A 24907-nucleotide genomic window follows, 5' to 3' on the forward strand; every position below is an offset into this window, starting at 1 on the left:
TAATGTTCGATCCTGTAATGGAAATGTTAAGGAATAAAGCTTGTCAACACACCGATAGGATTTTACTCTAAGATAAGATTAATTAGCTTACTTTGAAAAATATTTCCAACCAAGCAGTTAACCAAAAGCTTTCTTTCAAGGTGAGGACAGGCCATATATTTTATATGGAACACTAATGCAAGATTACAGGTTATAAAATTACCTTGTCAATCTGATAATGAATATATCAGTGAATCTAAGGAGTATTTCAACAAATCTCCACAGCTGTCTGTTTCCTGAAGTGAACATGCTGTAGAAGTTTGTAACAAATCTGATTAGCTGAAGCTTCCTTATTAATAAGTGTTATGTATAAAGTGCATTCCTTAATGGATCAGTCCAATTAAGACAGAATGGTGCGATTTCCCACTTTAAGATCGATATGGAAACAAAAAAAGTTACCCAAATCTCCAGTAACAAATATAAATTGTCAGTCAATGAACTCAACACTGATTCAGACTCGTACCTGCAAAGCAATAGCTAATCGAATGAGGTCAATAACCACTTCTTCATTGGCTAGTTCAATTGTGATCAGAGCCAGAGATGTAAACAGCAGTTCAAAGTTTTTTTGGACATTGTCTTCTTCTTTACAGCCCAAGTAGATGTGTCTGTACAACTGCTGACCATGCTATAAAAGACAAAGGAGGTAAAATGAGTATCAGAACCATAGATAATTTAGGTCAGAAAGGATATTTAAAGGTTCTCTAGTCTAACTCCCTACTCCAGAGAGAGTCAACTTTGATGTTAGATCATTTTAGACAGAGAATTAAAAAAAAATTATATATATATGTATACACATACATACGCAAACAAGTCCATGGTTAATCAAGAAGACCACTAGTGAACTATTGTAATAACAACTTCTGTATAAATACAGTACTGTTCTATGTAGAAAGGTACAGATGGGGAGGAAGATGATACAGAGAACTGCACATAAAAACTGCACCGTGTGTCAGACACTGGCATCTATTTGCTATTGTAAAACTCAGAAAGAAAATTGTCCATTTATGAAAAGGAGAGAATAAAAAGTAGATCCTGAAGCATTTTCAAGATTGTTCAAGTAAATAACTGAGGAGCGTCAAGGGTTCTGCTTAAGATGTTATCAGATGTGTTTGTTAAGCAAGTTTTCTTAAAAAGCAAATTGAGAAATAAAATCTATTATTTCAACACAAAAAAAATGAAAACACAGAAAGGCACACCAAGAAGCAGGTTTTGTGTGAAACACATGACAGTGCACCCCAGCATTCTTAATCTGCAGAGGATACAGGTCTGTATCAGCTGACACAGTTAATTTTCAAGATATAAAGGACTGATGCTCTATCTCTGGAAGTATTAGTTGAGCTCTAAAAGAAGACTCATTTTTAACATCTATTCCTCAAGCAGGACATACTCACTTAAGAAATAATGAAGGTGCTGCTTCTTATTAGACCTTATAAGCTTTTCTTATTACTTCTAAAATCATAGTTGTTCAAATATATATTTAGAAAAGATGGGTACAGAGCTATTAGCAAAGCATAAGCTTCTATGGAAGAAGCACAGTAAAGGTTAGTTGTTTAAAGAAACTGTATATTTGGAAAATAAAAGTAATGAAATTATTCATCCCACTGATAAAGAATTGCATCTAGATATGAAAATAAATTATTATGTGGATTTTCTTGACACGTAGTATCTTTCTAGAAGATTGCAAAACGTAAGTTCATTTCCTTGTAAAGAATCGACAGAAATAAACCTCCTGGCTTTGAGAAGGTGGACTGAGATGAAGAGAGTCTTGTGTCCATGCTTTAATTTGATCTTATTTTAGGTATTGAAAATCATAAGTACGATACACAATTGCCTTAGGATCCCCATCTAACATCAACCAAGCTGAGATAGTCATTCAAATCTTAATGGACTTCCGGATGTGCTTCCCCCCTCTCCTTTGACAACATGAGGAATCCATGAGGATCAGGCTGCCAACATACACATCTGCTCTAGGTGAGTAACATTAGGCTTACGATACACACCTGAAACAGTATCACATAGAAAATTATCGAATGGCTTCATTACACAGAGTTAATACATTTTTTCAGAAGAGTCTATAACCTCTTCCGGACCTGAGAAGAGTCTCTTTTCCTCTCCTGCTCTCTTTTCCAGATGACGATGTTAACAATTCAAATATTTAGTTTGACAATAAAAATGCTAATCTAGCAAAACCAGTAAATACACCTTACCTACAATTTAAAGTAGTTTGGATATTAAATTAATTAAAATTCAATTCAGTTTTTACAAAGATACATTACTAACAATTGCCAAAGCTGAAGTATTCTTTACATTTGTGTTATTCCAGTATTAACAAAAACAGGTATAAATATAGGGCAAGGAATAGAAACTGTACCAACTTAGCAAGAACATGTATCTTGCAATGTTACTTGAAACTTGCACGACTATTTTGCATATTATAGTATATGTAGTATTTTTGCCTGTGGACAAGTTAAACTGCAATTCTTCTGATTTTTATAATTAGAATATTAACTGAAGTCAACACTGAAGACACACATTTCTTATTTCACAGCTAAAAGAGAAATCAGCATGGAATAGCTGTGAGAAATGAATGTATTTTTTCAGGCAGGTAACAGTGATAAATGTTCTAAAGCCTGCTTGAGCTGACCTCACTCATATTTTTTACAAACATACGTAAACAATTTAACTATATTCAGGAATAACAGAACACATTAATAACTAGTTACATTTTTTTCACATATAAAATAAGGTCTTTATTATTAAGAATTAATTTCACTCCACATAAGTGTTCCTGCTCTGGCAAGGGGATTGGACTGGATGATCTTTTGAGGTCCCTTCCAATCCCTGTGATTCTGTGATAAGCATTATCTAAAAAAAATACCTAATTTTCTTCAGAACCAAACATACTCGAAAGCCAAAGAACACAGTGTCCTGTAAAACCAACCTTTTAAGAAGGTTCATTTTTTCTTCAAAGTTAACTTTCCCTGGCGTCTTTACTTAAGACATAAGACACAATTTCCTGTACCAAGACTTTGAAAAAAGGATTTTAAAATAAAAGATTATCTGAAAATACAACAACACAAAAAAACATACAAATGAAAAACTACTACTGAGCATAAATGAAGTATCTTTTCAGAATCATGGGGGTTTTCCCTGAAGGTATAAATGATAATTTTATCCCATGGAACCACCTCTTGAACATCTAGAGCACTGAAGTCAATGTTACCCAAAATCAAGTCATTTGATGGTGATCTCTGCAACTTGTTGCAAAAACACAGTTGTAGGAGAAAAACAAAGCAACTGGTTCAGTTACTCGATCTTCTCTCTAAATAGAAAGTTAGCTTTTTCATTCTATTACCTTTTTCATGAAGCTCACGTCTTGCCTTGAAATTTTGTCTCGTTTTATCTTTAGATCGGAAACATCTGGTATTATTCTACAAAGCAAACAAAAATGTCATTTCAGCAAAAAAGTTTAAAAGGAAGAGGATGTGAAATATATATCAACAATTCAAACAAATCCTGAAGCAATTTCCATTTTAATTATATCCATGTTTAACAATGATAATCAAATTTCAGTCGAAGAGGAAGAACCATAAGCAGAATTATGACAGCTACATATTTTTTTCTCCATATAAAATATCATATTGTGTCTTCCACAGTTAAACTAGCAGATATTTGGCATGGTTATTTAAGGTATCATGCATTGAGGTTTACCTGTAAAACTCTTGCCATTGAAAAATGACACTGAGCACTGTGCTTTTATTAGAAAAGTACATCAACATTTTGTATTAGGGAAATATTTAAAAATCAACAGTACTCATCATTCAGGTACTAAACCAGAATTTAAAGTAGGTCAAAGCAAACAAAGAATTACCGTATCCCTCGGAGCTTTGCTCTGTTGTCGTGCCGATCAATCAGATTATGCAGGATTTCCAACACCAGCTGCCTGAGCTCCGAGTCTTCCATGAGGGAAGGAGACAACAGCGGGTCCAGAAACGGTGGAGGAAGCGCGTTCGTGATCGTTGTTGCTTTGAATCCCGAAGTCACCTGTTCATCATTGGAAGTAAAATTGACGTGTCATTATTGCATCGTAAGAATGACTTACAGTTGTCGCTCGCTTTTCAGTGGGCACACTTTGGCACTCGAAAAGTGGATTCAAATTCAAGTTTTTTGGAAAAACAGCCATGAAAAGTTGCAGGGCATAAAAAGAAGATGGCAACGATTCCAATAGAGACTTTTTACTTTCAGAAATTGTTCTTTTGTACTATTATTTTTCGTAAAGAACACACGATGTACAGTGCTCTGTTCAGTACACGGAACAGGCAGGGTTCAGCAGTTTCTAATTCATTATTATGTGTGCAGACCACACTCGATACACCACAGCAAAAGCTTTGCTCTGAATACAAATTCATTCCCACATTTCTTCCACAATATTTATCAATGTCTGAGTAATTCATTAAGCATCAAAACTGAATTCACTTTCACATCTTTGTGCCATGATGGGATTTTACTTCTATTCTGAAAGAGGATCCAAAACAAAAATCAGTGTCAAGAATGTTAAATTCCTTCCACATGTACAATTTAAATCCCTTAATGCATATTTAAAGGCTATGCAGCACCCCAAATAATTACAGTTCTTACCGAATTCAATGAAAAAGTTTTAAGATGGCAAAATGAATACTGTCAGGAACAGTTCAGGCATAGCTGAGTCTATATTTAACAAAGACAATGTGCAAAATGACCCCCTGAGGTCCTTTCTAACATGTTTGCTGTCCTTAAATTGCAACTGTGAATGCTCAGCCCTTCTGCAAGCCAGAAACTAGGATTTCACATTCTGACTAGCAACGAACAGTTTAACTGATTTGCCTGACACCACATACAAATTTCATATCAAAGCAGGATAGAAACTCTTTTTCCAGGAAGGCACTCTACTGCTTTAGTCATGAAATCATTCTTTACGCTATTTCCCGTGCTTCAGTCACTGAACAGTTTTCAGCTTCTGCAACAAAATAGGTCAGGATTCTACAGGCAAGAGCCTCCTTTACTACCTACCTCTGATTCTTACCATGAGGATGTACTTCCAGAAAAAAACTCTTGGAATGTTTACAGTTGACAAATGTATTTGTGATAAAATATTTATTTATACCTTACCAGAAACTTGGGAATAATTAAAAAGGCAAGAACGACGTGGCCTGGGGCTCTAAGGGCTGCGGGGTAGGCCTCCATTCCTATGGTTTTGAAAAATATTAGCTGTTCTACTAATTGCAGTTTTTCTGGTCTCAGGGACAAAAGTGATTTCACTTTGATGTTGCCAGCATTGCCAGCAGAACTAGTCAACTCAACATACTCTTTGATGTCTTTTTGGACAGCGACAACTGATATTCACTGAAGTGCGCTAAAAGATGGAGGAAGATTTCTTGAGTTGCTTGTAGTGTACATTGGGAAAACAATGTCACAATTTTACCCAGTTGAACTGGTATTACATAGGTGAACTATGTAATATGATGATACCTTTAATTTCATAATACACAGTTGTAATACTATACTTATATGTATACAAGTAGAAATAAAGTGATACATTGTATGGTTATATACTGAACATAGAAGGCTTACCATAAGTAAAGATCTCAGTAACATGATTTGAATCCTCCTAGTTCCCAAATCTCTACAATTGGAAAAAAGTTGAAAGTCAGTTTCTCTGCATGTCTTCAAAATATTATTCTATTCCAGACATCATTGTAACAACAGTATTTTTGACAAGCGAATACAGCAGTCTTGGAAGGGATGCTGCAGGATCACAAAGAAGGGGCAAATACCTCCTACAGAGGTGTAATAAGAAAATGGTTTTGAAAGTGACATTTATAGAAACGCTTAAAAAACAAAGCACATAAAACTGAAATAACAGTGAATTATATATACATGAAGCAGATATAAATCTTCACATTTCTTTCAAAACTCTTTTTGTATCCAAGATGTTCAACTGCTAGATGCTAGATACTCAACTGAAGCATCACTCGGAATTTCTTCTGAATTAAAACGTGATTGAGTCATTTAAGAAACCAGGACACTTCTTGTTTACGTCAGGTCCCTAATATTTGAGACTGAAAAAATGTTATCTGCAATATCAGCAAGAAAACTGACAGAACCCTCAGTTCTCAGATCGCAGGAAGGTACACAGAACACCACTTAGCCTGTTCTTCATCTCATTTCGCACCTGCTGGTACTAAAAGAACTGAAATACCCATCGGTATATAGTCACATATGCGTTATTCTAGCAAGATCTTGCAAGATAAAAGTGCACTTGGAATAAATTGCACCATTCAAAGAGACTCTTTCAAGAAAATAATAAAGGTACAAACCCTTTTGTTCACCATATAGTGTAAGGAAAGAGAAAACCTCTTCACACAAGACGGCCCCTACATAACCATGCAAACTTCCAGTTTCACGGGCTGTAATTCTGGCTACATCCAGGTGGCAGCGTCAGCCAAATGTCTTGTGTAGCACAGAGTAAATTAAGTAACACAAGACTATCAGCAGGTAGAACGTCTGCTTTATTCAGAATGACATACGCACATAATACTAACATACTACTCAGTCCATGTTTACGAAGAATCCCATAGAGGAAAATTGTATAGATAAAAACCAAATGCCACCTCACAACTGGTATTTCAAGTACAGAACTCCAAATGGATCCACGTTTCCTTTCTAATGAGCAATAACTGCTTGCACAGATGGATTTCTATTGTCCATGGAACACTACTGCCCATACTGAAGGGACACAATACTACATGAACAATTACTAAGTCAAGAGAATGACAGGGACTTCCTACTTAAACTAGCAGGGGAGATCAGACATACCTGGTACAAAGTATCCATACACACCTGGAAATAGCTGCAACCTTTTTAGTGACCTTTCCCATAATGAGGAAAATCAGCCTTTAAACATAATTATTCATGTTACAGGAAAAAGTTACTACTTCAGAGGATGGCAGCTTTTAATTATGGGTTTATTACAGGAGTCTGCCCACCTATAGCTGTTTCCTATTTCTAAACAAATAAGCAAAATCTAAACCAAAAGAATTTCACTTGAATTTCTGCCATTTATTTCTAACCTGAAGTTAGCTTGTATAGAATGAAGAAAAAACAGAAAAACATATATAAATTATGCAGTTATTTGAAAAAATGTAGTATTAATTCAACTTCCCTCATTCACAAAAACACATATAAAAAGTTACAGAATCTACTATTAAGTAGATAATTTCAGAAACATTTGTACAGATGCGGAGAGAATAAAATCAGATATTTTCTAATCAGTAATGTCTTCGGAGATTCATTTCATACTGCTGACACTGTACCTGCCTTGATTCTGCATGGTATTTAATAGAGCTCCTAATGACTGAGAATTTGCATTTCAACTTTCTTATTTATTTAAAAACCTTTTTAATGTATCAGGATTCTAAAACCTAAATTTTTAATTGGAAATTTAAAAGGTAGTATATACAAACCCAAGGTGACTGGTATCCAGCGACTGTGAAGTCCCGAAAACAGGTACTTTTCCCATAATGAACATCATAATCTCTGACCTCTGGTAATCTGGGAGATTGCTTCCAAAAAATCCTAAATAAAATGGAAAGAAACCACAAAAGGAAAGAGATAAAGGTTCCTTCTCATTATAAGAAAAGCCTTATAAATACAAGGAAGACATTTACAAGGTCCAAATAGATGAAGAATCATAGAATCATTTCAGTTGGAAGAGACCCTGAGGATCATCGAATCCAACCATAACCAAACTCTAGCACTAGACCACATCCCTAAGAACCTCATATAAATGCCTTTTAAACACCTCCAAAAATAAAACTATGATTTGTTTTAGGGCATAATACTCTCATGTTCATCTCTGCTGAATCGCTTTATGGAGTCTTTTCATGACACCCACTTTCTTCTTCATATCCTAAAACTTCCTAATTTATCCTCCTTAAATGTTAAATATGTGGCATCTGTTAACTAGTGAGGAATGGGAAGTGTTGTTCACAGAACACAGTGTTGTTACTTTTGTTTGTCCTTGAGTCACCACTAAATATTACTGGTGTGCAAACAGAAATCTCAGAGCTACATGAGCATGATGTGACTATTACTTAGAGGTTGAAGGGACGAGCAGCTCCGGTACTGGCACGAGGGGTGGGAAGAGCCCTGTGGCTGGGGTTGGATTGTACGGTGCTTGGAGCTGGCAACGGCACAGCTCAGAAAAAGCAAAATGAAAGTGGATGCTGCTCTGGGAGTCTACTATTGATCATCCAGCCAGGATGACAACACTGATGAATTGTTCTTCAAGGAATCAACTGCCCTTGTCTTCACAGCTGATTCTAACTTTCCAGACACCACAGAATCGCAGAATCACAGAATGTTAGGGATTGGAAGGGACCTCAAAAGCTCATCCAGTCCAATCCCCCTGCCGGAGCACGAACACCCTGATGAGGTTACACAGGAAGGTGTCCAGGCAGGTCTTGAATATCTGCAGAGTAGCAGACTCCACAACCCCCCTGGGCAGCCTGGTCCAGTGTCTGTCACCCTCACTGAGAAGAACTTTCTTCTCAAATTTAAGTGGAACCTCTTGTGTTCCAGTTTGAACCCATTACCCCTTGTCTTACCATTGGTTGTCACCGAGAAGAGCCTGGCTCCATCCTCCTGACATTCACACTTTATACATTTGTAAACATTAATAAGGTCACGCCTCAGTCTCCTCCAAGCTAAAGAGCCCCAGCTCCCTCAGCCTTTCCTTACAAAGGAGATGCTCCACTCCCTTAATCATATTTCTTGCCCTGCGCTGGACCCTCTCCAGCAGTTCCCTGCCCTTCTTGAACTGAAGGGCCCAGAACTGGGAATATCATACAGCAGACACAAACAGGTCCAGGAAATTTCTGAAGTACGTTGAAGATAACTTCTTGGTGTAGGTACTAAAAGCGCCAACTAGGAAAGGTGCCCTCCTACATTTGTTTGTAAACAGAGAGGAACTCATTAATCACCACTCAGTGGTGATCGGTGGCTACCTTGGTCACAGTGACCACAAAGTAGTTGAGTTTCAAATTGTTGGAAATAGAAAAACTGCCAGCTAAATTTCAGCCCTGGAAATGGTGAAAGCACATTGCAGCTGCTGAAGGAGTGAGTTAGTAAGGTCACCTGGGAATCTCCTTTTGAAGGTATTGGGATCCATGAATCCAGGTCACATTTTCAGAGCCATTTATTAAGGGCGCTAGAGCAGGCTGTTTCTAAAGTGTCAGAAGTCAAGCAAGCAGGGCAGAAGGCTGGCTTGGCTGAGCAGGGACCTGCTCCTAGAACTTAGGCAGAAAATAATGGACATTGGAAGGAAAGGCAGGCAACTCAGGACTACAGAGATGCTGTTTGCCACTGTAAGGATAAAATTTGTGTGGCCAAAGCTCAATTAGAATTCAAACTGGCCAGCACTATGACGGATGAAAAAAAGGGCTTTTTAATATATGTTAACAGCAAAAAGAGGATCAGTGATAACATTGGTCCTTTGCTTGATGAGAACATTTACCTCACAAGTAGGGATAGACAAAGTAAACACATAAAATGCTTTATTCACCTGTCTTCAACACCAATGATGGGCCCTGAGATCCCCAGAGTCCTGTGCTGGAAGATGTGACTGGGGGGATGATCAAGTCCCAGCTGACTCTGAATTTGATCAAGACTTGCTGCTCCAGCTGGATGCACATAAGTCTCTATGGGGTCTGATGGGATTCATCCCAGGCTACTGCAATAGCTGGCCAATGTCATCACAGGATCTCTTAATTCTTTTTCAATGGTCTTGGGAGTCTGAAGAGGTCCCAGTTGATTGGAAGGTGATTGTTTCACTCTACACCACACTGGTGCAGCCCCACCTCAAGTACTCTGTGCAGTTTTGGGCGCCTCAACAGAAGAAGTCATGAAACAGAGGAAGGCGACAGAGATGGTGAAAGACCCCAAGGGCAAGGCTTAGGATGAATATGTGAGGTCACTCAGCTTGTTCAGTTTGAAGAAGAGATGGCTGAGGGGTGACAGTCTACAGCTTCCTCATGGGGGGCAGCAGATGGGGAGGTGCTGATCTCTTCCCTCTGGTGATCAGAGACAGGACACAAAGAAATGGAATGAAGCTGCACCAGAGAAAGTTCAGATTGGGACATAAGGAAAAGGTTCTTCACTGGTGGTCAGTCACCAGAACAAGCTCCCCAGGGAAGTGGTCACAGTACCGAGCTTGTCAGAGTTCCAGGAGGTTCAGACGACGGTCTTAGTCATGCGGCTTATTTTTAGGCACTCCTGCTAGGAGCCAGATGTGTTGACCCTTGTGGGTCCATTCCAACTTGAGATATTCTAGTCTAGTCTAGTCTATTATATTCCTGTGCACTAGTATAAATGTAACTTTGATAGAATGAAGCTTTACTTTAAATGGTTGAGTTGTGGGTTCTTTAGAGTGTTTTTGGGGGCTGGGAATTAACATCTTAATTTGGAGTTTTACTGTAACAGAGAGAAGTAATCTATTTCCTATTTGCTACTGCTCTAGAAAGCTTCAAGTCACAAGTAAAGGTATAGATTAGCGAATGTAACATTTAAGTTACATTCCCACTTATTCTTTAAGTAGAGGAATACACATCGTAAATGCACAGTAATATATATAGTTACCACAAAGAGAAAATCTGAAAAAAGGGGAGAGGCTATTGTAATTAAATCATTTACAGAAATTTCAGAATTGTGTTTTAAAAGTACTTCAGTTAAGTAATGGTAGCACAACTGGCCATTAGGTGTCATTGTTGCTGCTATGTTTTTAATATTGGCTTCTCCACATTTCCAAGTAGTACTGATTAAAACATACTACTGTATATGATTGCTTGCAATATGATTTTCATAAAAGGACTAATATTAGTTCTGTACAAAAGGTACAGAATGAAGTCTGTATTTCAAAGGCCCTATAATAATACAACCAACAAATTTATTGTAACTCCACCAGCATTTTTAATTTTCACTGAAGTTCTCGGCTATCTGCTCAGTTAACAATTGAAAGAACAGTCTTTCAGAAGTCAAATCTGTAAAATGAGCCTGAGATGTAACAAGTACAATCAGACATACCACACTTGCCATTATTCGTTTTTGATTCAAGCTGTTTTAATACCATCTCATTGAGGAAGGGGCAGAAGGGGAGGAATTTTAAGTGAGCCTTTGTTACTATCATTACTCACCAATTGTTTGAATAATAGCATTCTGGACAATCCTCTCATCACTCTCCTTGGAGCTTGTGCTGAAAGTGGCACTTTCCGCTGAACTGTGTCTGTCACCCAGCTCGAAGTCAACACTGATGCGCAAGTGCTTCAACAAGGTATTAAAAACCTCCAGAACTGTTGGGCCTGGAAACAACACATAACAATTATTGCACCTGCCAAGGGAAAGATGCCTTAAGAAAGCTGTTTCAATCCCTTTTCAGAAGAAATCAGATTAAGCTGACAAGAACAAGTGAAATACACTGTTTGAAGGATGCAGCCTCAGGACAAACTTTTGAAATGTGCCTGCTCTCTGATGTTTTAGAAATTATTTTGGAATACGGAAATGCAGTCAGATAAATAGGCGTAATCCATTACTATCAATTTGCACAGGGTATGGCTGAGATGGAGTTAACTTGCTTCTTTGCAGCCCAGGCGGTGCTGTGCTTCAGATTTTTGACTAAAATAGTGTTGACAACACATCAGTGTTTCAGCTGTCACTAAAGCGCTAGTAAGTGTCAAGGCTTTTTCCTCCTCTGTCCCTACAGAGAACAGGCTGGAGTGTGCAAGAAACTGGGGGGAACACTGACTGGGACAGATGACCCAGTGACCAAAGAGATATTCCATGCCATATCATGTCATGCTCAGCAATAGAAGGTAAGGAGGAGGAAGGGCAGCATTTGTTCATATGGCATTTGTCTTCCTGAGTAACCATTATGCATGTTGAGGTCCTGCTTTCCAAGAAGCGGCTAAACATCTGCTTGTCAAAGGAGGTACTGAATAAATTCCTTTGCTTTCCTTGTGCAAACAGCTTTCGTTTCACTCATTAAACTGTCTTTTATCCTGAACGGTGAGACTCCTCACCTTCTACCTTCTCCCTATCCTGTGGGAAACAGAAGTGAACAAATGGTTGTCAGTTGGAGTCAACCCACCACGCAGGTTTTGCATAGAAAATATAAGTGGTTGCTTATTAAGCATCAATAATGGATTAGACTGCAGGTCTTGCACCTGAATTTCAGTTATTTCAAAATCTGCTATTAAAATCCAGTTCTATATACTAAATCAAATACCGAGCTCTTGTTGTAATACAGTAAGACTTCACCAACCTGCGCGAGTAAGTGGGTCTTATATAAAATACAGGCTCAGACTGAAGTTAATGAAGCAAAGCAATAATGTTTCATCAGGAGACCACAGAAAAACAACAGCAGAGCACATGTGTGTATGTACCTTCCTAACTGCTCTTATTTCAAGGAACTACGCTACCTTAAGTGACATAATTCAACTTGTTTCAGTTGCTTCACAGTTACTAAGGCAAATATTCTCAAAGGTCATTCTACTCTTGAGTCCTGTATTACCACTCATCTCACAGCAGCTGTGTCACAAACTGATTCTTGATGTTTTTTAGTCACACACAGTTTTCTTGGACTTTGTGACTTCTCAGCAAACAGAAATTTCTGCCTTTTCACAAGGCTCTAAAAATACATCTACTCATTTATTCAATGCAAAGGACTATAAAACAGTCAAACTATGAAGTAACTACATTTGAGTAACAGTAAACCAAGGAACATTTCAAGTGTTTTATCAGCACAAAGGAGATAAAATGAATAAATACAAAACCTTCTCAAAACATATTCTTTCACTGAGTCTGAAAACAAAGCAAAAATGAGCACCACCCTGCAATTCTATCCTTTGATCTGATGCCTTTAATTTAAGAAGACTTACCTATTGATCCTTTAGCTGCTATTGCAACTGCTTCCAAAAGAACCTGAATAATGCCAGCACGAACTCGTGGTGAGTCCCTTTTGCGAACATCAAGGTGTCCAAGAATTTCTTGTATTACATGATGGGAATACTGTGCCTATTAAAAAACAGACAGAACAAAAGGCTTAATCTGTGACTTTCGTAAGAATAAACTCATGCACCATTCATATACAGTCATGACTGTGTTCCTACTCTAAAATATTCTGACTCATAAATTCACCTAAAGCTCAATCAATTAATGATTAAATACAGATTAAAAAAACCTACCATGACAGATGAAGCCACATGGGTCCATCCAGCCCAGTATACAAACGCTGACAGTATTAAAATATCCAGGAACACCAACAAGAACAGAGGAAGTGTGAAGTGGTACCTCATTCAGTAAACCTTACAAAAAAGTGCCACCGATATAAATGCTGAGAAAACTCAACTTTCTTCCATAAACCTGGAATTTTACGACTCTCTCTCTTAGGTGTCTGTGCTTGATGCAAACCAAGAATCAGACTTAGATTATGTTTAAAACAGACAAAAGAGGTTGTCCACTAGTAAAAAAATGAATTAACACAACAAGCTGGTTTCTTGGGTTGTAGATACAAACCAGCTGTACTGGCACAGAGAAATGACCAAATTAAGAGAGATTCATTTATCAAGCACAATGTTAGATCAGTATAGATATCCTGTTCTGGAGCTTCCTGAAGGGCTTTCCATTGAGATTTCCTTAATAGCTTTTTTCTTCTAGAAATGTACAGTAATTGAAAGTAAATCAGATAAATTCTGATCACAAACCACGATCAGGTTATTATTTGAAAAGTTTAAAGAATAAGGTTAACAAGTTATAGAAAGGGATTTTTTGGATTCTTAACTTAATCTATTGTTGCTGTGATGAGGTGAGAATTTAAACCTGTCTCATATGCTCGAAACACGTATATGAGGAAAAAAAAACCTAGAGAAAATCCTACCTGTATAGAATACATGATGATTTTGAAGCAGGAAACAGCAAATTCATTGGGATCCCATAGTCTATGATGGTCTAAATGCCTGTAACCAAAAATTAAGAGATCTGAAATAATTACATTCCACAGATATCATAAATGGCACCTGACAGGTTTTTTTCATTATTCACCTCAAAAGGATTATTTCCTTACACAAAGCTTCTAAACAATCACTTAGCAACTAGGTGAGAAAACTAGAACTTCAGAAAAGCAGCCGTTTTCAAAGTTTAGGATGTGATCACAATTCTTTTGGCTGTAACAAACTCCTGACCCTCTAGTTTCAGGAATTTAAGGAACAGCTATAACAAAGACATACAGTTAAGAATATACTGTTTCCATACAAAGTGCATGCATAAAAACTGCTGTGACATTATATGCTTGTTTACACGAATGAGACACACTAAATAGGATGGTTATATTGTAATAACTTGACAAACTTCTACTCTAAATAAGATAAAGAATTTGTTTTGAATCAGGAGCTACAAAATCATTATGGTTGAATGTTACATCCAGAATAGAGACTCTAAGGACTATTTTCATTTTCACAGTGGTTTCATGAATAATATATATGGAAAACAAAAGTGAGCTACTCTTTGTGTATGTACTCCATTATCACTCTGAAGCAGTTTACCATTTTCTGTAAGAAATATTAAAAGAGAATCAGAAAGATAAATCAATCAGTTTCTATTTAAAAGGGATAGGAAGCACTGATGAAAAACTTCTACAAGTTTTAAGCAAAGACTAGAAATTGTGCTAAAGCACTATGCTGAAAGATACGAACACAGCACATATCAGATTTTCCAAAAAGAAGATCTGGGTACCTGGAAAAACATGACAAAAATAAATGGTTTTTTAAATCTAAGATATTGATACAAGTAATTCGTGATGCCTTTTTATTGGAGTGATTTATGTAAGAGAAAAAAAATAATCGCACCACACACACACCAAAAAAAACCCCAAAACAAAACAAAACCAAACCCAACCAACCAACAACCAACCAACATAACAACTTCCTTACACAAACTGAATTTAGGCAGTGTTTCTAAATAGGGGACTCAGCTACAGAATCACTACTTGTCTGCCTTTCCCAAAGAAAGGCAAACATATAAATATGCTTCAAATCATAAATTTGCAAGCATACAGGCAAAGGAGTCAGTATCCTGAACACAAGAGGACGACTGGATGCTTCATCTTTGCCTGGAGTCTGGAGGTCTCCATTAACTCAAGGGCAGCTGCTCCCAGCGCACTGAGTGCACAGGTCTCCTTCAAGGTTGATTAAACCAGCTGGCATAAAGCTGCCCTCTCCTGTGCCCTAAATTATCTTACAGGCCATTTTGCTGAGCTAAAACAACACACTGCCATTTTGACACATTACTCACCTTTCAAAGAAATCCCTACAGGAAAGAATTTCAGGAATTTTAAAAGTGTTTGGTAAGATAACAGCATATTTGCATCACTAAATATTAAACTGGACTAGCTGTTGGGGACAGCTGCCTTTCTTGTGCACATTCCAAACACCCAGGTATATTTAATCCTGCCTCGGGGTAGAAAGACAGAAAATTACTTCTTTAAATCCGTCAAGGCTTAGAGGCTCATAATACATTATTCATGTCTCCTTTCTCCCTAATATCATTCCAGTACAGTACATCATTTCTTGTACGTGATAGCTCATTTTAGCTAACCTATTTTCTTTTTGTCTCATCAAATAGAAAATCATATTCTCCACTATCTTCTCCTGATTGGAACTGATCCTTTAATCTTCCAGGGTAGCATGTGCTCTCTGTTATCCTTGACAGCTCCTCTTTACGTGCCCCAAAGATTCATTCAGGCAGATTATGGTCAACTACATCTTAGATCAAGTTGTTTTGTTTTGTTTTTACATTTTCCTTTCAAAACAAGACATAGAAATCTTCAGGTAGCTGAACTGATGGGAAGACAGCAAGGGGAAGAGGACAGCTTTGGTTAAAGTCTTCTGTAATAGCTCAATGGGTGGCATACTTTATATATGGGAATTTTCCTCCTAAGGAAAACAATATAGGTTGCTGTAGGTGACATATTTTACTTATCATAATGCAGGCAGTCGATTTAACGTAGTTTTGTTTTTGTAAAAGATGGTAAATGGTATTTTCAGCTTGGCACACTTAGTTCAGTTAAAATTAAGTCACATCTTTCCTATTTTTTATCCCCATTTGTATTTCCTTTAATAAAGAAAACCTAAATAAGATTGCAAAACATTTTATTCCTGGATTAACAAATGCCAAACTCTGCCTTTCATTAAGAATTACTGCATATATGGAATAAATGTGCACAGTTAGGTTTCACAAATCAAAAGCAGCAGCACTGGTGCAAATTACTACTTTATGGAGTAAGAGCCACTAAGAGTCCCTGAATTCACTCATATTGTCACACAGGTCAGCAATTCTTACAGTACAAAATGATAAATTGATACTCATGATTAGAAAGCAGAACTGGGGCATGTATGGGATGATATAAAACAATCTCATCATGCATCGTGTTTGCTGAAAGAATCTTAAACACCAGTCTTTTGATATTGAAAACCCTTGCACAGATGACATGATAACTCACAAGAATGGAGATGCGGTGAGATGAACAGGGTGTAACTTGCTATACTTGGGAAGTTGTTTATATTCACTAGATTTCTGCATCCTTCTGGATCTGCCTAATGTATTCACCATTGCAAATTCATGCTAAGTCTGGATAGCTTGTGACTGTTGACGCAAAATACACATTTTTATTTCATACCATATTAATATAAAATTTTTGACTTCCATTAAACAGTTTGCCAGATTGATCTGTCAGATGTAATTAAAAATGAGAATCTGAGAGTTTCTCACTACTAAATGTAGAGACTCTTATAAGCATGGAGATTTTCTGCCAACAGCAAGGACAATTAAGGTCAATTCAAACCCATACCAGGAGACGAGCCAGATTTCAACTATCAGATTTTAATCCCTCCATCTTTCAATGTACTCTGACTCAGGATGCAAGCAGCACTATTTTCTCTGTTTTGCAAGGAAGCGATAGCGTGTGAACTGATATTCCAACGCCACAAGCCTTCAAGTGGGGCACTGAACCTGCATCTTCAGTGTCAGCGCTGTAGTAAAGTGGCCTCATCTTTTATTTCCAGAGCTTTCTTAAAGGCTGTGGAACTGTTGAAAACTGTTAGGAAAAACTGTATTCTAATCAAGTCAGGTTTTTCAATCAAATAAAGCGCAACGGACCCACTATCTCAAACCTTCATTGTACCAGTTCTGCTCATTCACAGTGAAGGTGATTAGATAGAGCACTCCCTTTTTGTTTAGGAAAAGTAGATGAGAAATTGCATTTTCCACATTTCTTGTTCTTCAAAAATACTAAGCAGCAGTTATTTATCAAAAAATACAGCAGTTATTTATAAAAAGTAAATTTATTTGGCCATTTTTCCTCAAAACAGAACACAGAAATGATGACCACAAAGACTCTCTATTCATAGAAGAGAGAATATATTCTGAATAACTGGTCATTATCTACTGATTTCAGCATACAAATGCAGCATGTAGCACACAGAGGTGCACAAAGACTCCAGCAGTTTTTCAGTATCATACTGAGTAAGAAAATAAATTAAGCTGGAAATTATATTTTGAATACATAAAGCTTTGAATCTTCCAAGGGAAAGGCAAGTATGACACCTTTTCAACTCCCAAACCAAGTGCTAGATCTATTCTAGGGAACTGGGAATTATTTGTAGGAAACTTCCCTGACACCAAAATTATTTAAAAGACTGAAGTAACGGCACACACTGATAAAAGTTTTCAAATAAGTCTCTAAAAGGAATTTAGAAATGGTAAGAAAGCAGCTACAGAAAGTCCGTCCAGACTGTGTAGCACAAAAACATTCATTTTATTCCGGTATTTTGGAGAAATACAAATTTTAAAAGTAGTAAAGTATCAAGGTTTTTTAATAAAACACAGAACTTTGTAACTGTTAAACTCTTATCAGATTGATATGATAGGTGGACTTGGAAGTAAAATAACAGCACAGTTCTTTGCATTTAATGCTTTGGGGTGAAAAACAAGGGGCTATGAAAGTTTTCTGGTTTGAATATCTACCTTAACTTCCTTTTGCATTTCTGTTCTTACTTAACAGTAGTAACTAAAAAATGGCTTTCAGTAGCTTGAAAGCCTTTCAGTGTATGAATGGAATATTTAGCTTTCATGGGAAGAACCAGGTCATCTAAGAGAAGACACTCCCCTAAGAAGTATCTTGAAAGATCTACGAGGAACAAGCAGCTCCTCCTCATCACCAGGAAAAGCCACAGTTTCAAAGCAGTACCAGAGTCCAGAGCTTCCTGCAAAGATTTCTCCTCGGAACACACCTACTTTGTAGACACCAGCAGAGGTGAGAGAAGCAGATGTAAGTTATTGTCTCAATGCCTGTAGCTTTTTTCACATCTTATTTTTTAAGTAAGCAACTGGGACAACGCGGAGAACTGAAAACGCTGGACCTGACAGTTAACACATCAGCTGTAATTTGTATTGTGTGCAATTTGTGCATAACGTGCATGCTGTGTGCACATCTGCTATTCACTACTAAATGAGCTGTTAAAGATATTCCTCACAGAATATCAAAACAGGTCTTGGAAGAAAACTGCAAGAAAATAGAAATTTTAATTTTATGCATTCATCTTTGCACAATATTCCTTTGTGTTACTTGTATTTTTCTTGGTTTCTATTTTTCTGGGCAGAGAAAAACTTAATGAAATATAACGAGAGAAAGTGTACAGTCTTACATCTGGGTAGGAACAACCCCAGGTCCAGTATAAGTTGGGGAACGACCTATTAGAGAGCAGTGTAGGGGAAAGGGACCTGGGGGTCCTGGTGGACAGCAGGATGACCATGAGCCAGCACTGTGCCCTTGTGGCCAGGAAGCCAATGGTACCTGGGGTGGATTAGAAGGGGGGTGGTCAGTAGGTCAGAGAGGTTCTCCTGCCCCTCTACTCTGCCCTGGTGAGACCACACCTGGAATATTGTGTCCAGTTCTGGGCCCCTCAGTTCCAGAAGGACAGGGAACTGCTGGAGAGAGTCCAGCACAGGGCAACAAAGATGATGAAGGGAGTGGAGCATCTCCCTTATGAGGAAAGGTTGAGGGAGCTGGGGCTCTTTAGTCTGGAGAAGAGGAGACTGAGGGGTGACCTCATGAATGTTGATAAATACATAAAGGGTGAGTGTCAGGAGGATGGAGCCAGGCTCTTCTCAGTGACAACCAATGACAGGACAAGGGGTAATGGGTACAAACTAGAACACAGAAGGTTCCACTTGAATATGACAAGAAACTTCTTCTCAGTGAGGGTGACAGACACTGGACCAGGCTGCCCAGGGAGGTTGTGGAGTCTCCTACTCTGGAGGCATTCAAAACCCGCCTGGACACCTTCCTGTGTAACCTCATCTGGGTGCTCCTGCTCCGGCAGGGGGATTGGACTGGATGAGCTTCCGAGGTCCCTTCCAATCCCTAACATTCTGTGATTCTGTGATTCACTGACTGCATCTAGGAGTCATCTATGAGACATGAATATCTTGAGTAAACAGTCTCACATTTAAAAGGCCAGCTGGGGCGATAACCCAACCAAATCATTATATTGTACTTCTAAAATCAGTACAATGTGAGACACATTTCTCCATTACTATCTTCAACTCAACAGACTAGCAACAAAGAGGTGAGAATAAAAGAAGGGCAATTTTTTGAAGAAAGATGAATAACTGTTAATAGAATAATTTGGGCTCAAAAGGAGGAATTTAATGTAACAAATATAAGGTGAAATTTAAAAACAATGTCTTAAGACTTTCAATGAATTTTCAACTTACGCGAAAACTGGTCTGACTGCATTGTTCATATTTCCATAGGTTGCTCGTCCCAGCAGTTCTCTGAAACAATTCTCAGCCAGCAGAGCAGGATTCTCCTCTTTCTCTCCTCCTGTAGGAGAGGATGGAGGGCCTATTCTGCTGAAATAAGACAAAAACATATTGATTTTACTACTGATTAATATTCAGCTTCCTTAATTTACAGCGTTCCTGAGTCACACTCTTATCTAGGCAAGAATCATATCTCAAAAATGCATCAAAGTAGAATTCAGAGTAAAACGTTTTATTCTCATATAGAAGCACTATATAGCTTTATCTGTTCATTCAGTACTGACCACTGTATTAGTAAATACGGATGTGGCAAATAGTATGGCTGCTAATACTGATTTGACTTGTTGACCACTACATTTTGACAAACTATTATCCATTTCTAATAACGAAGGAAGGCCATGAAGCCATGCAAAAAGTTAGGCAGAATCTTAGTCACTTTGTTCAGACTAATGATCTCATTCACCTGCCCACTACTGTGTGGGTGAGTGTTAAATAAAACTCTAATACTTCTGCAAGAAACAGATGGCTTGTGAGTTGAAAAAGATTCTGATTGAACTAATTAGAATGTTATCACCCACATCGGTACCTCTGACTTGAGGTGTACAAGTTAGTCACCTAACTGACTGTCTCCCAACATCACTATGAAGAGGATTGTATAGGGTGCTGGCAACAGGGGTTGCAGGGGCCTCTGTGAGGAGAGACAATTGTCAAGAAATTAAATGAATTTTCCATAAGTTGAGTTGGTTTCCCTGTGACAATAACCAGTGGGTGATCTCCCTGGCTTCATCTCCACCGATGAGTTTCTTCATCTGATTTTCTCCCTGCTTCTGTTGAAGGGGAGAAGAGTGAAAGAGCAGCTGGGTGGACATTTGGCTTTTACCAAGGCTAATCCACCACAAGGGCTGAAAAGATTATAATGTCTGCATCGGTACATACAAACCTCTAATTTGTAACCTTATTAAAATGTAACACTTGGTAGTATTCTTCACCTCTGTATCACTGGGCAACTGGACTCCCATAATTATCACATAGTATGTTACTAATCACTAGGAGAGCGAAAACAAAACAAAACAGCCCCCAAAACAAAACAAACCCACAAAAAACAAACAAACAAACCCCCCAAAAAACAATAAAGTCAAAACCAAATTACAATGACAACAGAAACAACAACAAACACCTTTCAGATTTGGAAATATATTTTTATATGCAGGTATCGATGTTAATCTCCCCATACTGTATTTATAAAGGTGGCCCTTGCTGAAGGAGGAATCTTCTTTCCCTAAAAGCATTACTCTGAAAAAGAAACAGGGTGACTGATTTCTTCAGTCTCAGAAAATAGTAACAATGAAAAAGCACAGACTGTCAGATTTTTAATCAGATAAATACACCATGAAGAGTGTTCAACTGTGGAAATTTTGCTGAGAAATTTGTTCTTTAACAAGAAGATTACAGTTATTTCAATCACAGAAATGTACTACTGATAGTAAAGAACAACAAAATAAAAATTGATGACACAATGGGAGGCAGAGAAAAAATACCTTGGAATAACTAAATATCTAAATCAGCACCTGCACAGTAAAAAGTGAAAGGTGGAACCTTGCCAGAAATCACTGGTTTCCCAGTTCTCATGTTTGATGCAGACCTTGGTAATGTTTTTTGGTTCATTTTTGGGCTGTTTCTGTGGGTTTGGTTTGCTTTGGAGTTTTTTTGCCTTTGGCCAAAGCCACCTCCCTTTCAGCAAACAGTAACCTGAATTACTAGAGCAAATTAAAGGCATTTGAAATGTATTTCTGAATTGAAATGCTTTCTACGTCACACCATTAAGCTGTTACTAACATTTCATTTAAATTGAGCAGCAGAGAGGAGGGAAACTGAGGAAGGAAGAAAGAAGGAAAATAGTTCCCCTAACGTGCAATATAACCCATCAAGGAATACTGTACCTATAGGTGGCAAGTATTTTTGTTGCACAAAACATATTATAGAAAGTGTGGATTCATGCATCTGCATTAACATGATGCAAAAATGCATTAAGAGATTTATTTTAGTTTGCAGAAATCACTACACTAAAACACTGATCATACTTTCAGTTCTGCAATGGAGGCTTGTGTGTGAAATCTGCTTAAAAGCATTCACTGAGAGCATCACCTTTAGTTGATGTTTGCTCTTCAGCATCATTAAACCATAGCTTTAGAGCATTATAAAAAGTCAAAAGCTGAAATGTCACTAGTCAAATGAACACATAACATCACAGTTGTAATATCTCTGATAGCAGAAGATCTTCTAGTGTTTCAAGACTACTGTAATCTAAAAGTTGCAATATCAAAATCCCATTGCCTCTGGTAACAACAGTTTTTCAGGAGTTACCATAACATTGCTAGACTGTCAGATTTTAATAATAAAAAAGCCCCAGGCACCCTGTTATATAAGTACAGAAAACCAGTTTTACAAATGATTAGACATTTAAAAGGCATGACAATTTGTATATAATCCACCATGAGTACCACGAAATTGCAGCTTTATCCGAGCGCTGTGCCCCTCAACCTCCCTGTTTCTTTTTTCCTCTACTGCCCAGACTCTGCTCCAGACAGACAGACGCCCCTCTCAGCACAGAGCAGGTACAAACCACAGCACAGACTGTCATTCTCATCGCTGTTTTGACACAAATTCCCCAGAACGCAGCAGCATGACAAAGGTGGGTGGGTGGGAAAAATCAGGCTGCAGAACACACACACTGACTTAGTCTGGCTGGAAGAATTCTAGTTAAAATGCAGTAAAAATAAGTTATCTTTTAAGCGTTTGTACAGGCAATTCAACAGAAGGAGACTTGTTAGCTTTGCTTGAAGTCTTATTTTAGAATAAACAAATGAGTTGCAACCCAGTCTTCCTAGTCTAAAATGTTAGACTGCATCAGAATGTTTAAAATTATCTCCTGTTGTCTGCAGCAATAACATTTTTGTTTTGAACTCTAACATCACATACCTCTAAGTATTTCTCTACAGGTTCCTCAGCATTACCAGATGAAAGACAATGAATATAAAACTACTCTTTTAACTTTTTATTTCTAAAGGAAAGCTTTGTGCAGCCTCTCAAGTTCCTAAATAGAAATGAACAACTCATACTCATTTGGTTTTGCTGACTTGGTTTTTAGACAAAAATCAGAAAACCTCTGACAAATCCACCTGCAACACTTACAAAAAAAAATTACTACTATTCCTCTGCATCCAGACTTTCTCTACTACCTATCACAAGTCTAGAGAAGTCAAACACGAAATGCATTTTGCAATGAAATGGGCAAGAACTAGTCCCTGTAACTGCTCCACCAACTTCCCTACGGGTCATCTCTATTGGAAAAGGTGGCAACAAGGATCTGGAAGGAGGGACATTTGGAAGTACAGCAGTTTCCACAGCAAACATTTAATCACAGGCTTAAACTGGCTCAGAGCAACTCAACATCTCATGCATGAGACTCCTTTATTACCACAAAACCAGGATTGGCCAACACAATGGGACAAGTGAACTAAGACTCAACCACTGCTTGTGAGCAGAGTAGCTACAGGAATGTCTGACTATGATTCACTCACCCTGAGAAAGAAATACATTCTAACCTAACCTCTAAAACAGAATGTATATAACATTACAGATATATTTGAAGGATTTGAAGTCTACAAGGGTTAGACTGTCCTTCTGCCTTAAATAAGGCTGGTACCTTACCCCGAAAAAATGTTACATGCGAAAAGGAAACATCGTTTCAAGGTCCAATTTCATTCATCCCTTCCCCATTTTAGAGGTGCACATATACTGACACATATGACTGACTTTTCCAAATTTCCTTCTAGAAACCTCAAAGCAGGGAGGGAGAGTCTTTCAGGCAATGCCTTATTCTATTCTGAAGTATGTACGGCAATTATATGATAATAAAGAACCATAGTGAAGTACAACTAAGAAAAAAAAAACAATCTGATTTTCAAATGTTACAGTTGTGAATTTGTCTGATAGTCACATAACTAGAATGTGCATTCAGATAAAGACAAGTAACATCCACAAATATAGTAATCTTTCAAAAATGTTTAAATATTAAATTCTTAACTCCAAAAAGTGTCTCATCTGACACGTACTCAGAAGAATCTTGAATTACTCTATTAAGGTTCCACAAGTAAACATTATACTGCTCTTTAAGGTAAGCTTTACCTATGTGTACTTCAGTTCTAACCAAAAATGATTATTATCTGGAATTTCTCAAATGCTGCTTTGATTCCATCTGCCAGAACAATATGCTTCTTACTCCTACTCTTCAAGATGCCTCTGTGCTCCACAAATATGAAGTCACATATAAAAGAAGATGAGAAATTCTTTGTAACATTATTTAAGGCCAGCAGATGAACAATTTAAAAGTATTGTTTTCAGCTTTTTTTGTCATATGTGCATCACACAAGGCCCCTACTTGCCACTTGGAAAATCATTAGTCTTTTCTCCAGTTCAATGTGAACTATAGAAAATGTTTCAAGTGGCCTGTTCAGCTATTTAATTAACAGTTGTTTTTTGACAGATTGGTTTTGCTACCACCACTACTGCATTGCTCAACAAATGATAAAAATGAGTCATGCAGTACGTATAAACTGATCTGCTGCAAGTGGTTGATCCAAATCCTATTTCAGTCAGTTTTTCCATCAGTAGTTAGTTTAATTTCGCTGTATAAAGTATATGCTTGAGGGCATGATAGAGAGTAACAGAAGCAAGGGCCCACCTGCACGTTGAAGCCCTCTAAGTGTGAGCAAAGGCTAACAAGGTTCTCCTTGTTCAAACAGCACTTTCAGAAATCTCTGTCTCTTATTCCGATAACTCTTCAGATGTAAAATCCATCTAGATATTTCTGTACATACTGTACGGGCCTTTGGTTATATGTAGTAAATATATAAAGAGTAGACAGATAATTATTGATTTTAGTCATTTTGTCCGAAAA

The 24907-nt window shown here is 37.6% G+C and overlaps 1 protein-coding gene across 5 annotated transcripts in view; it reads right to left on the minus strand.

Annotated features, from left to right (window-relative positions):
- Positions 1 to 24907, minus strand: part of EFR3A (EFR3 homolog A) — an 85977-nt gene that overhangs the window by 17726 nt on the left and 43344 nt on the right. For 4 of the 5 annotated variants that reach the window (XM_065830723.2, XM_071803789.1, XM_071803788.1 and 1 more), the window contains 9 exons: positions 19900 to 20037; positions 14006 to 14084; positions 13008 to 13143; positions 11268 to 11432; positions 7542 to 7653; positions 5650 to 5701; positions 3911 to 4083; positions 3395 to 3470; positions 503 to 664 (listed from right to left, as the gene is read on the minus strand). In XM_065830723.2, coding sequence (XP_065686795.1) covers positions 503 to 664; positions 3395 to 3470; positions 3911 to 4083; positions 5650 to 5701; positions 7542 to 7653; positions 11268 to 11432; positions 13008 to 13143; positions 14006 to 14084; positions 19900 to 20037 — 1093 coding nt within the window. The remainder of the gene's footprint in view (positions 1 to 502; positions 665 to 3394; positions 3471 to 3910; positions 4084 to 5649; positions 5702 to 7541; positions 7654 to 11267; positions 11433 to 13007; positions 13144 to 14005; positions 14085 to 19899; positions 20038 to 24907) is intronic. The other variant, XM_071803787.1, reaches the window with a different exon arrangement.

This window comes from Patagioenas fasciata, chromosome 2, assembly GCF_037038585.1.
Source record: "Patagioenas fasciata isolate bPatFas1 chromosome 2, bPatFas1.hap1, whole genome shotgun sequence".
Classification (NCBI taxonomy): Eukaryota; Metazoa; Chordata; class Aves; order Columbiformes; family Columbidae; genus Patagioenas; species Patagioenas fasciata.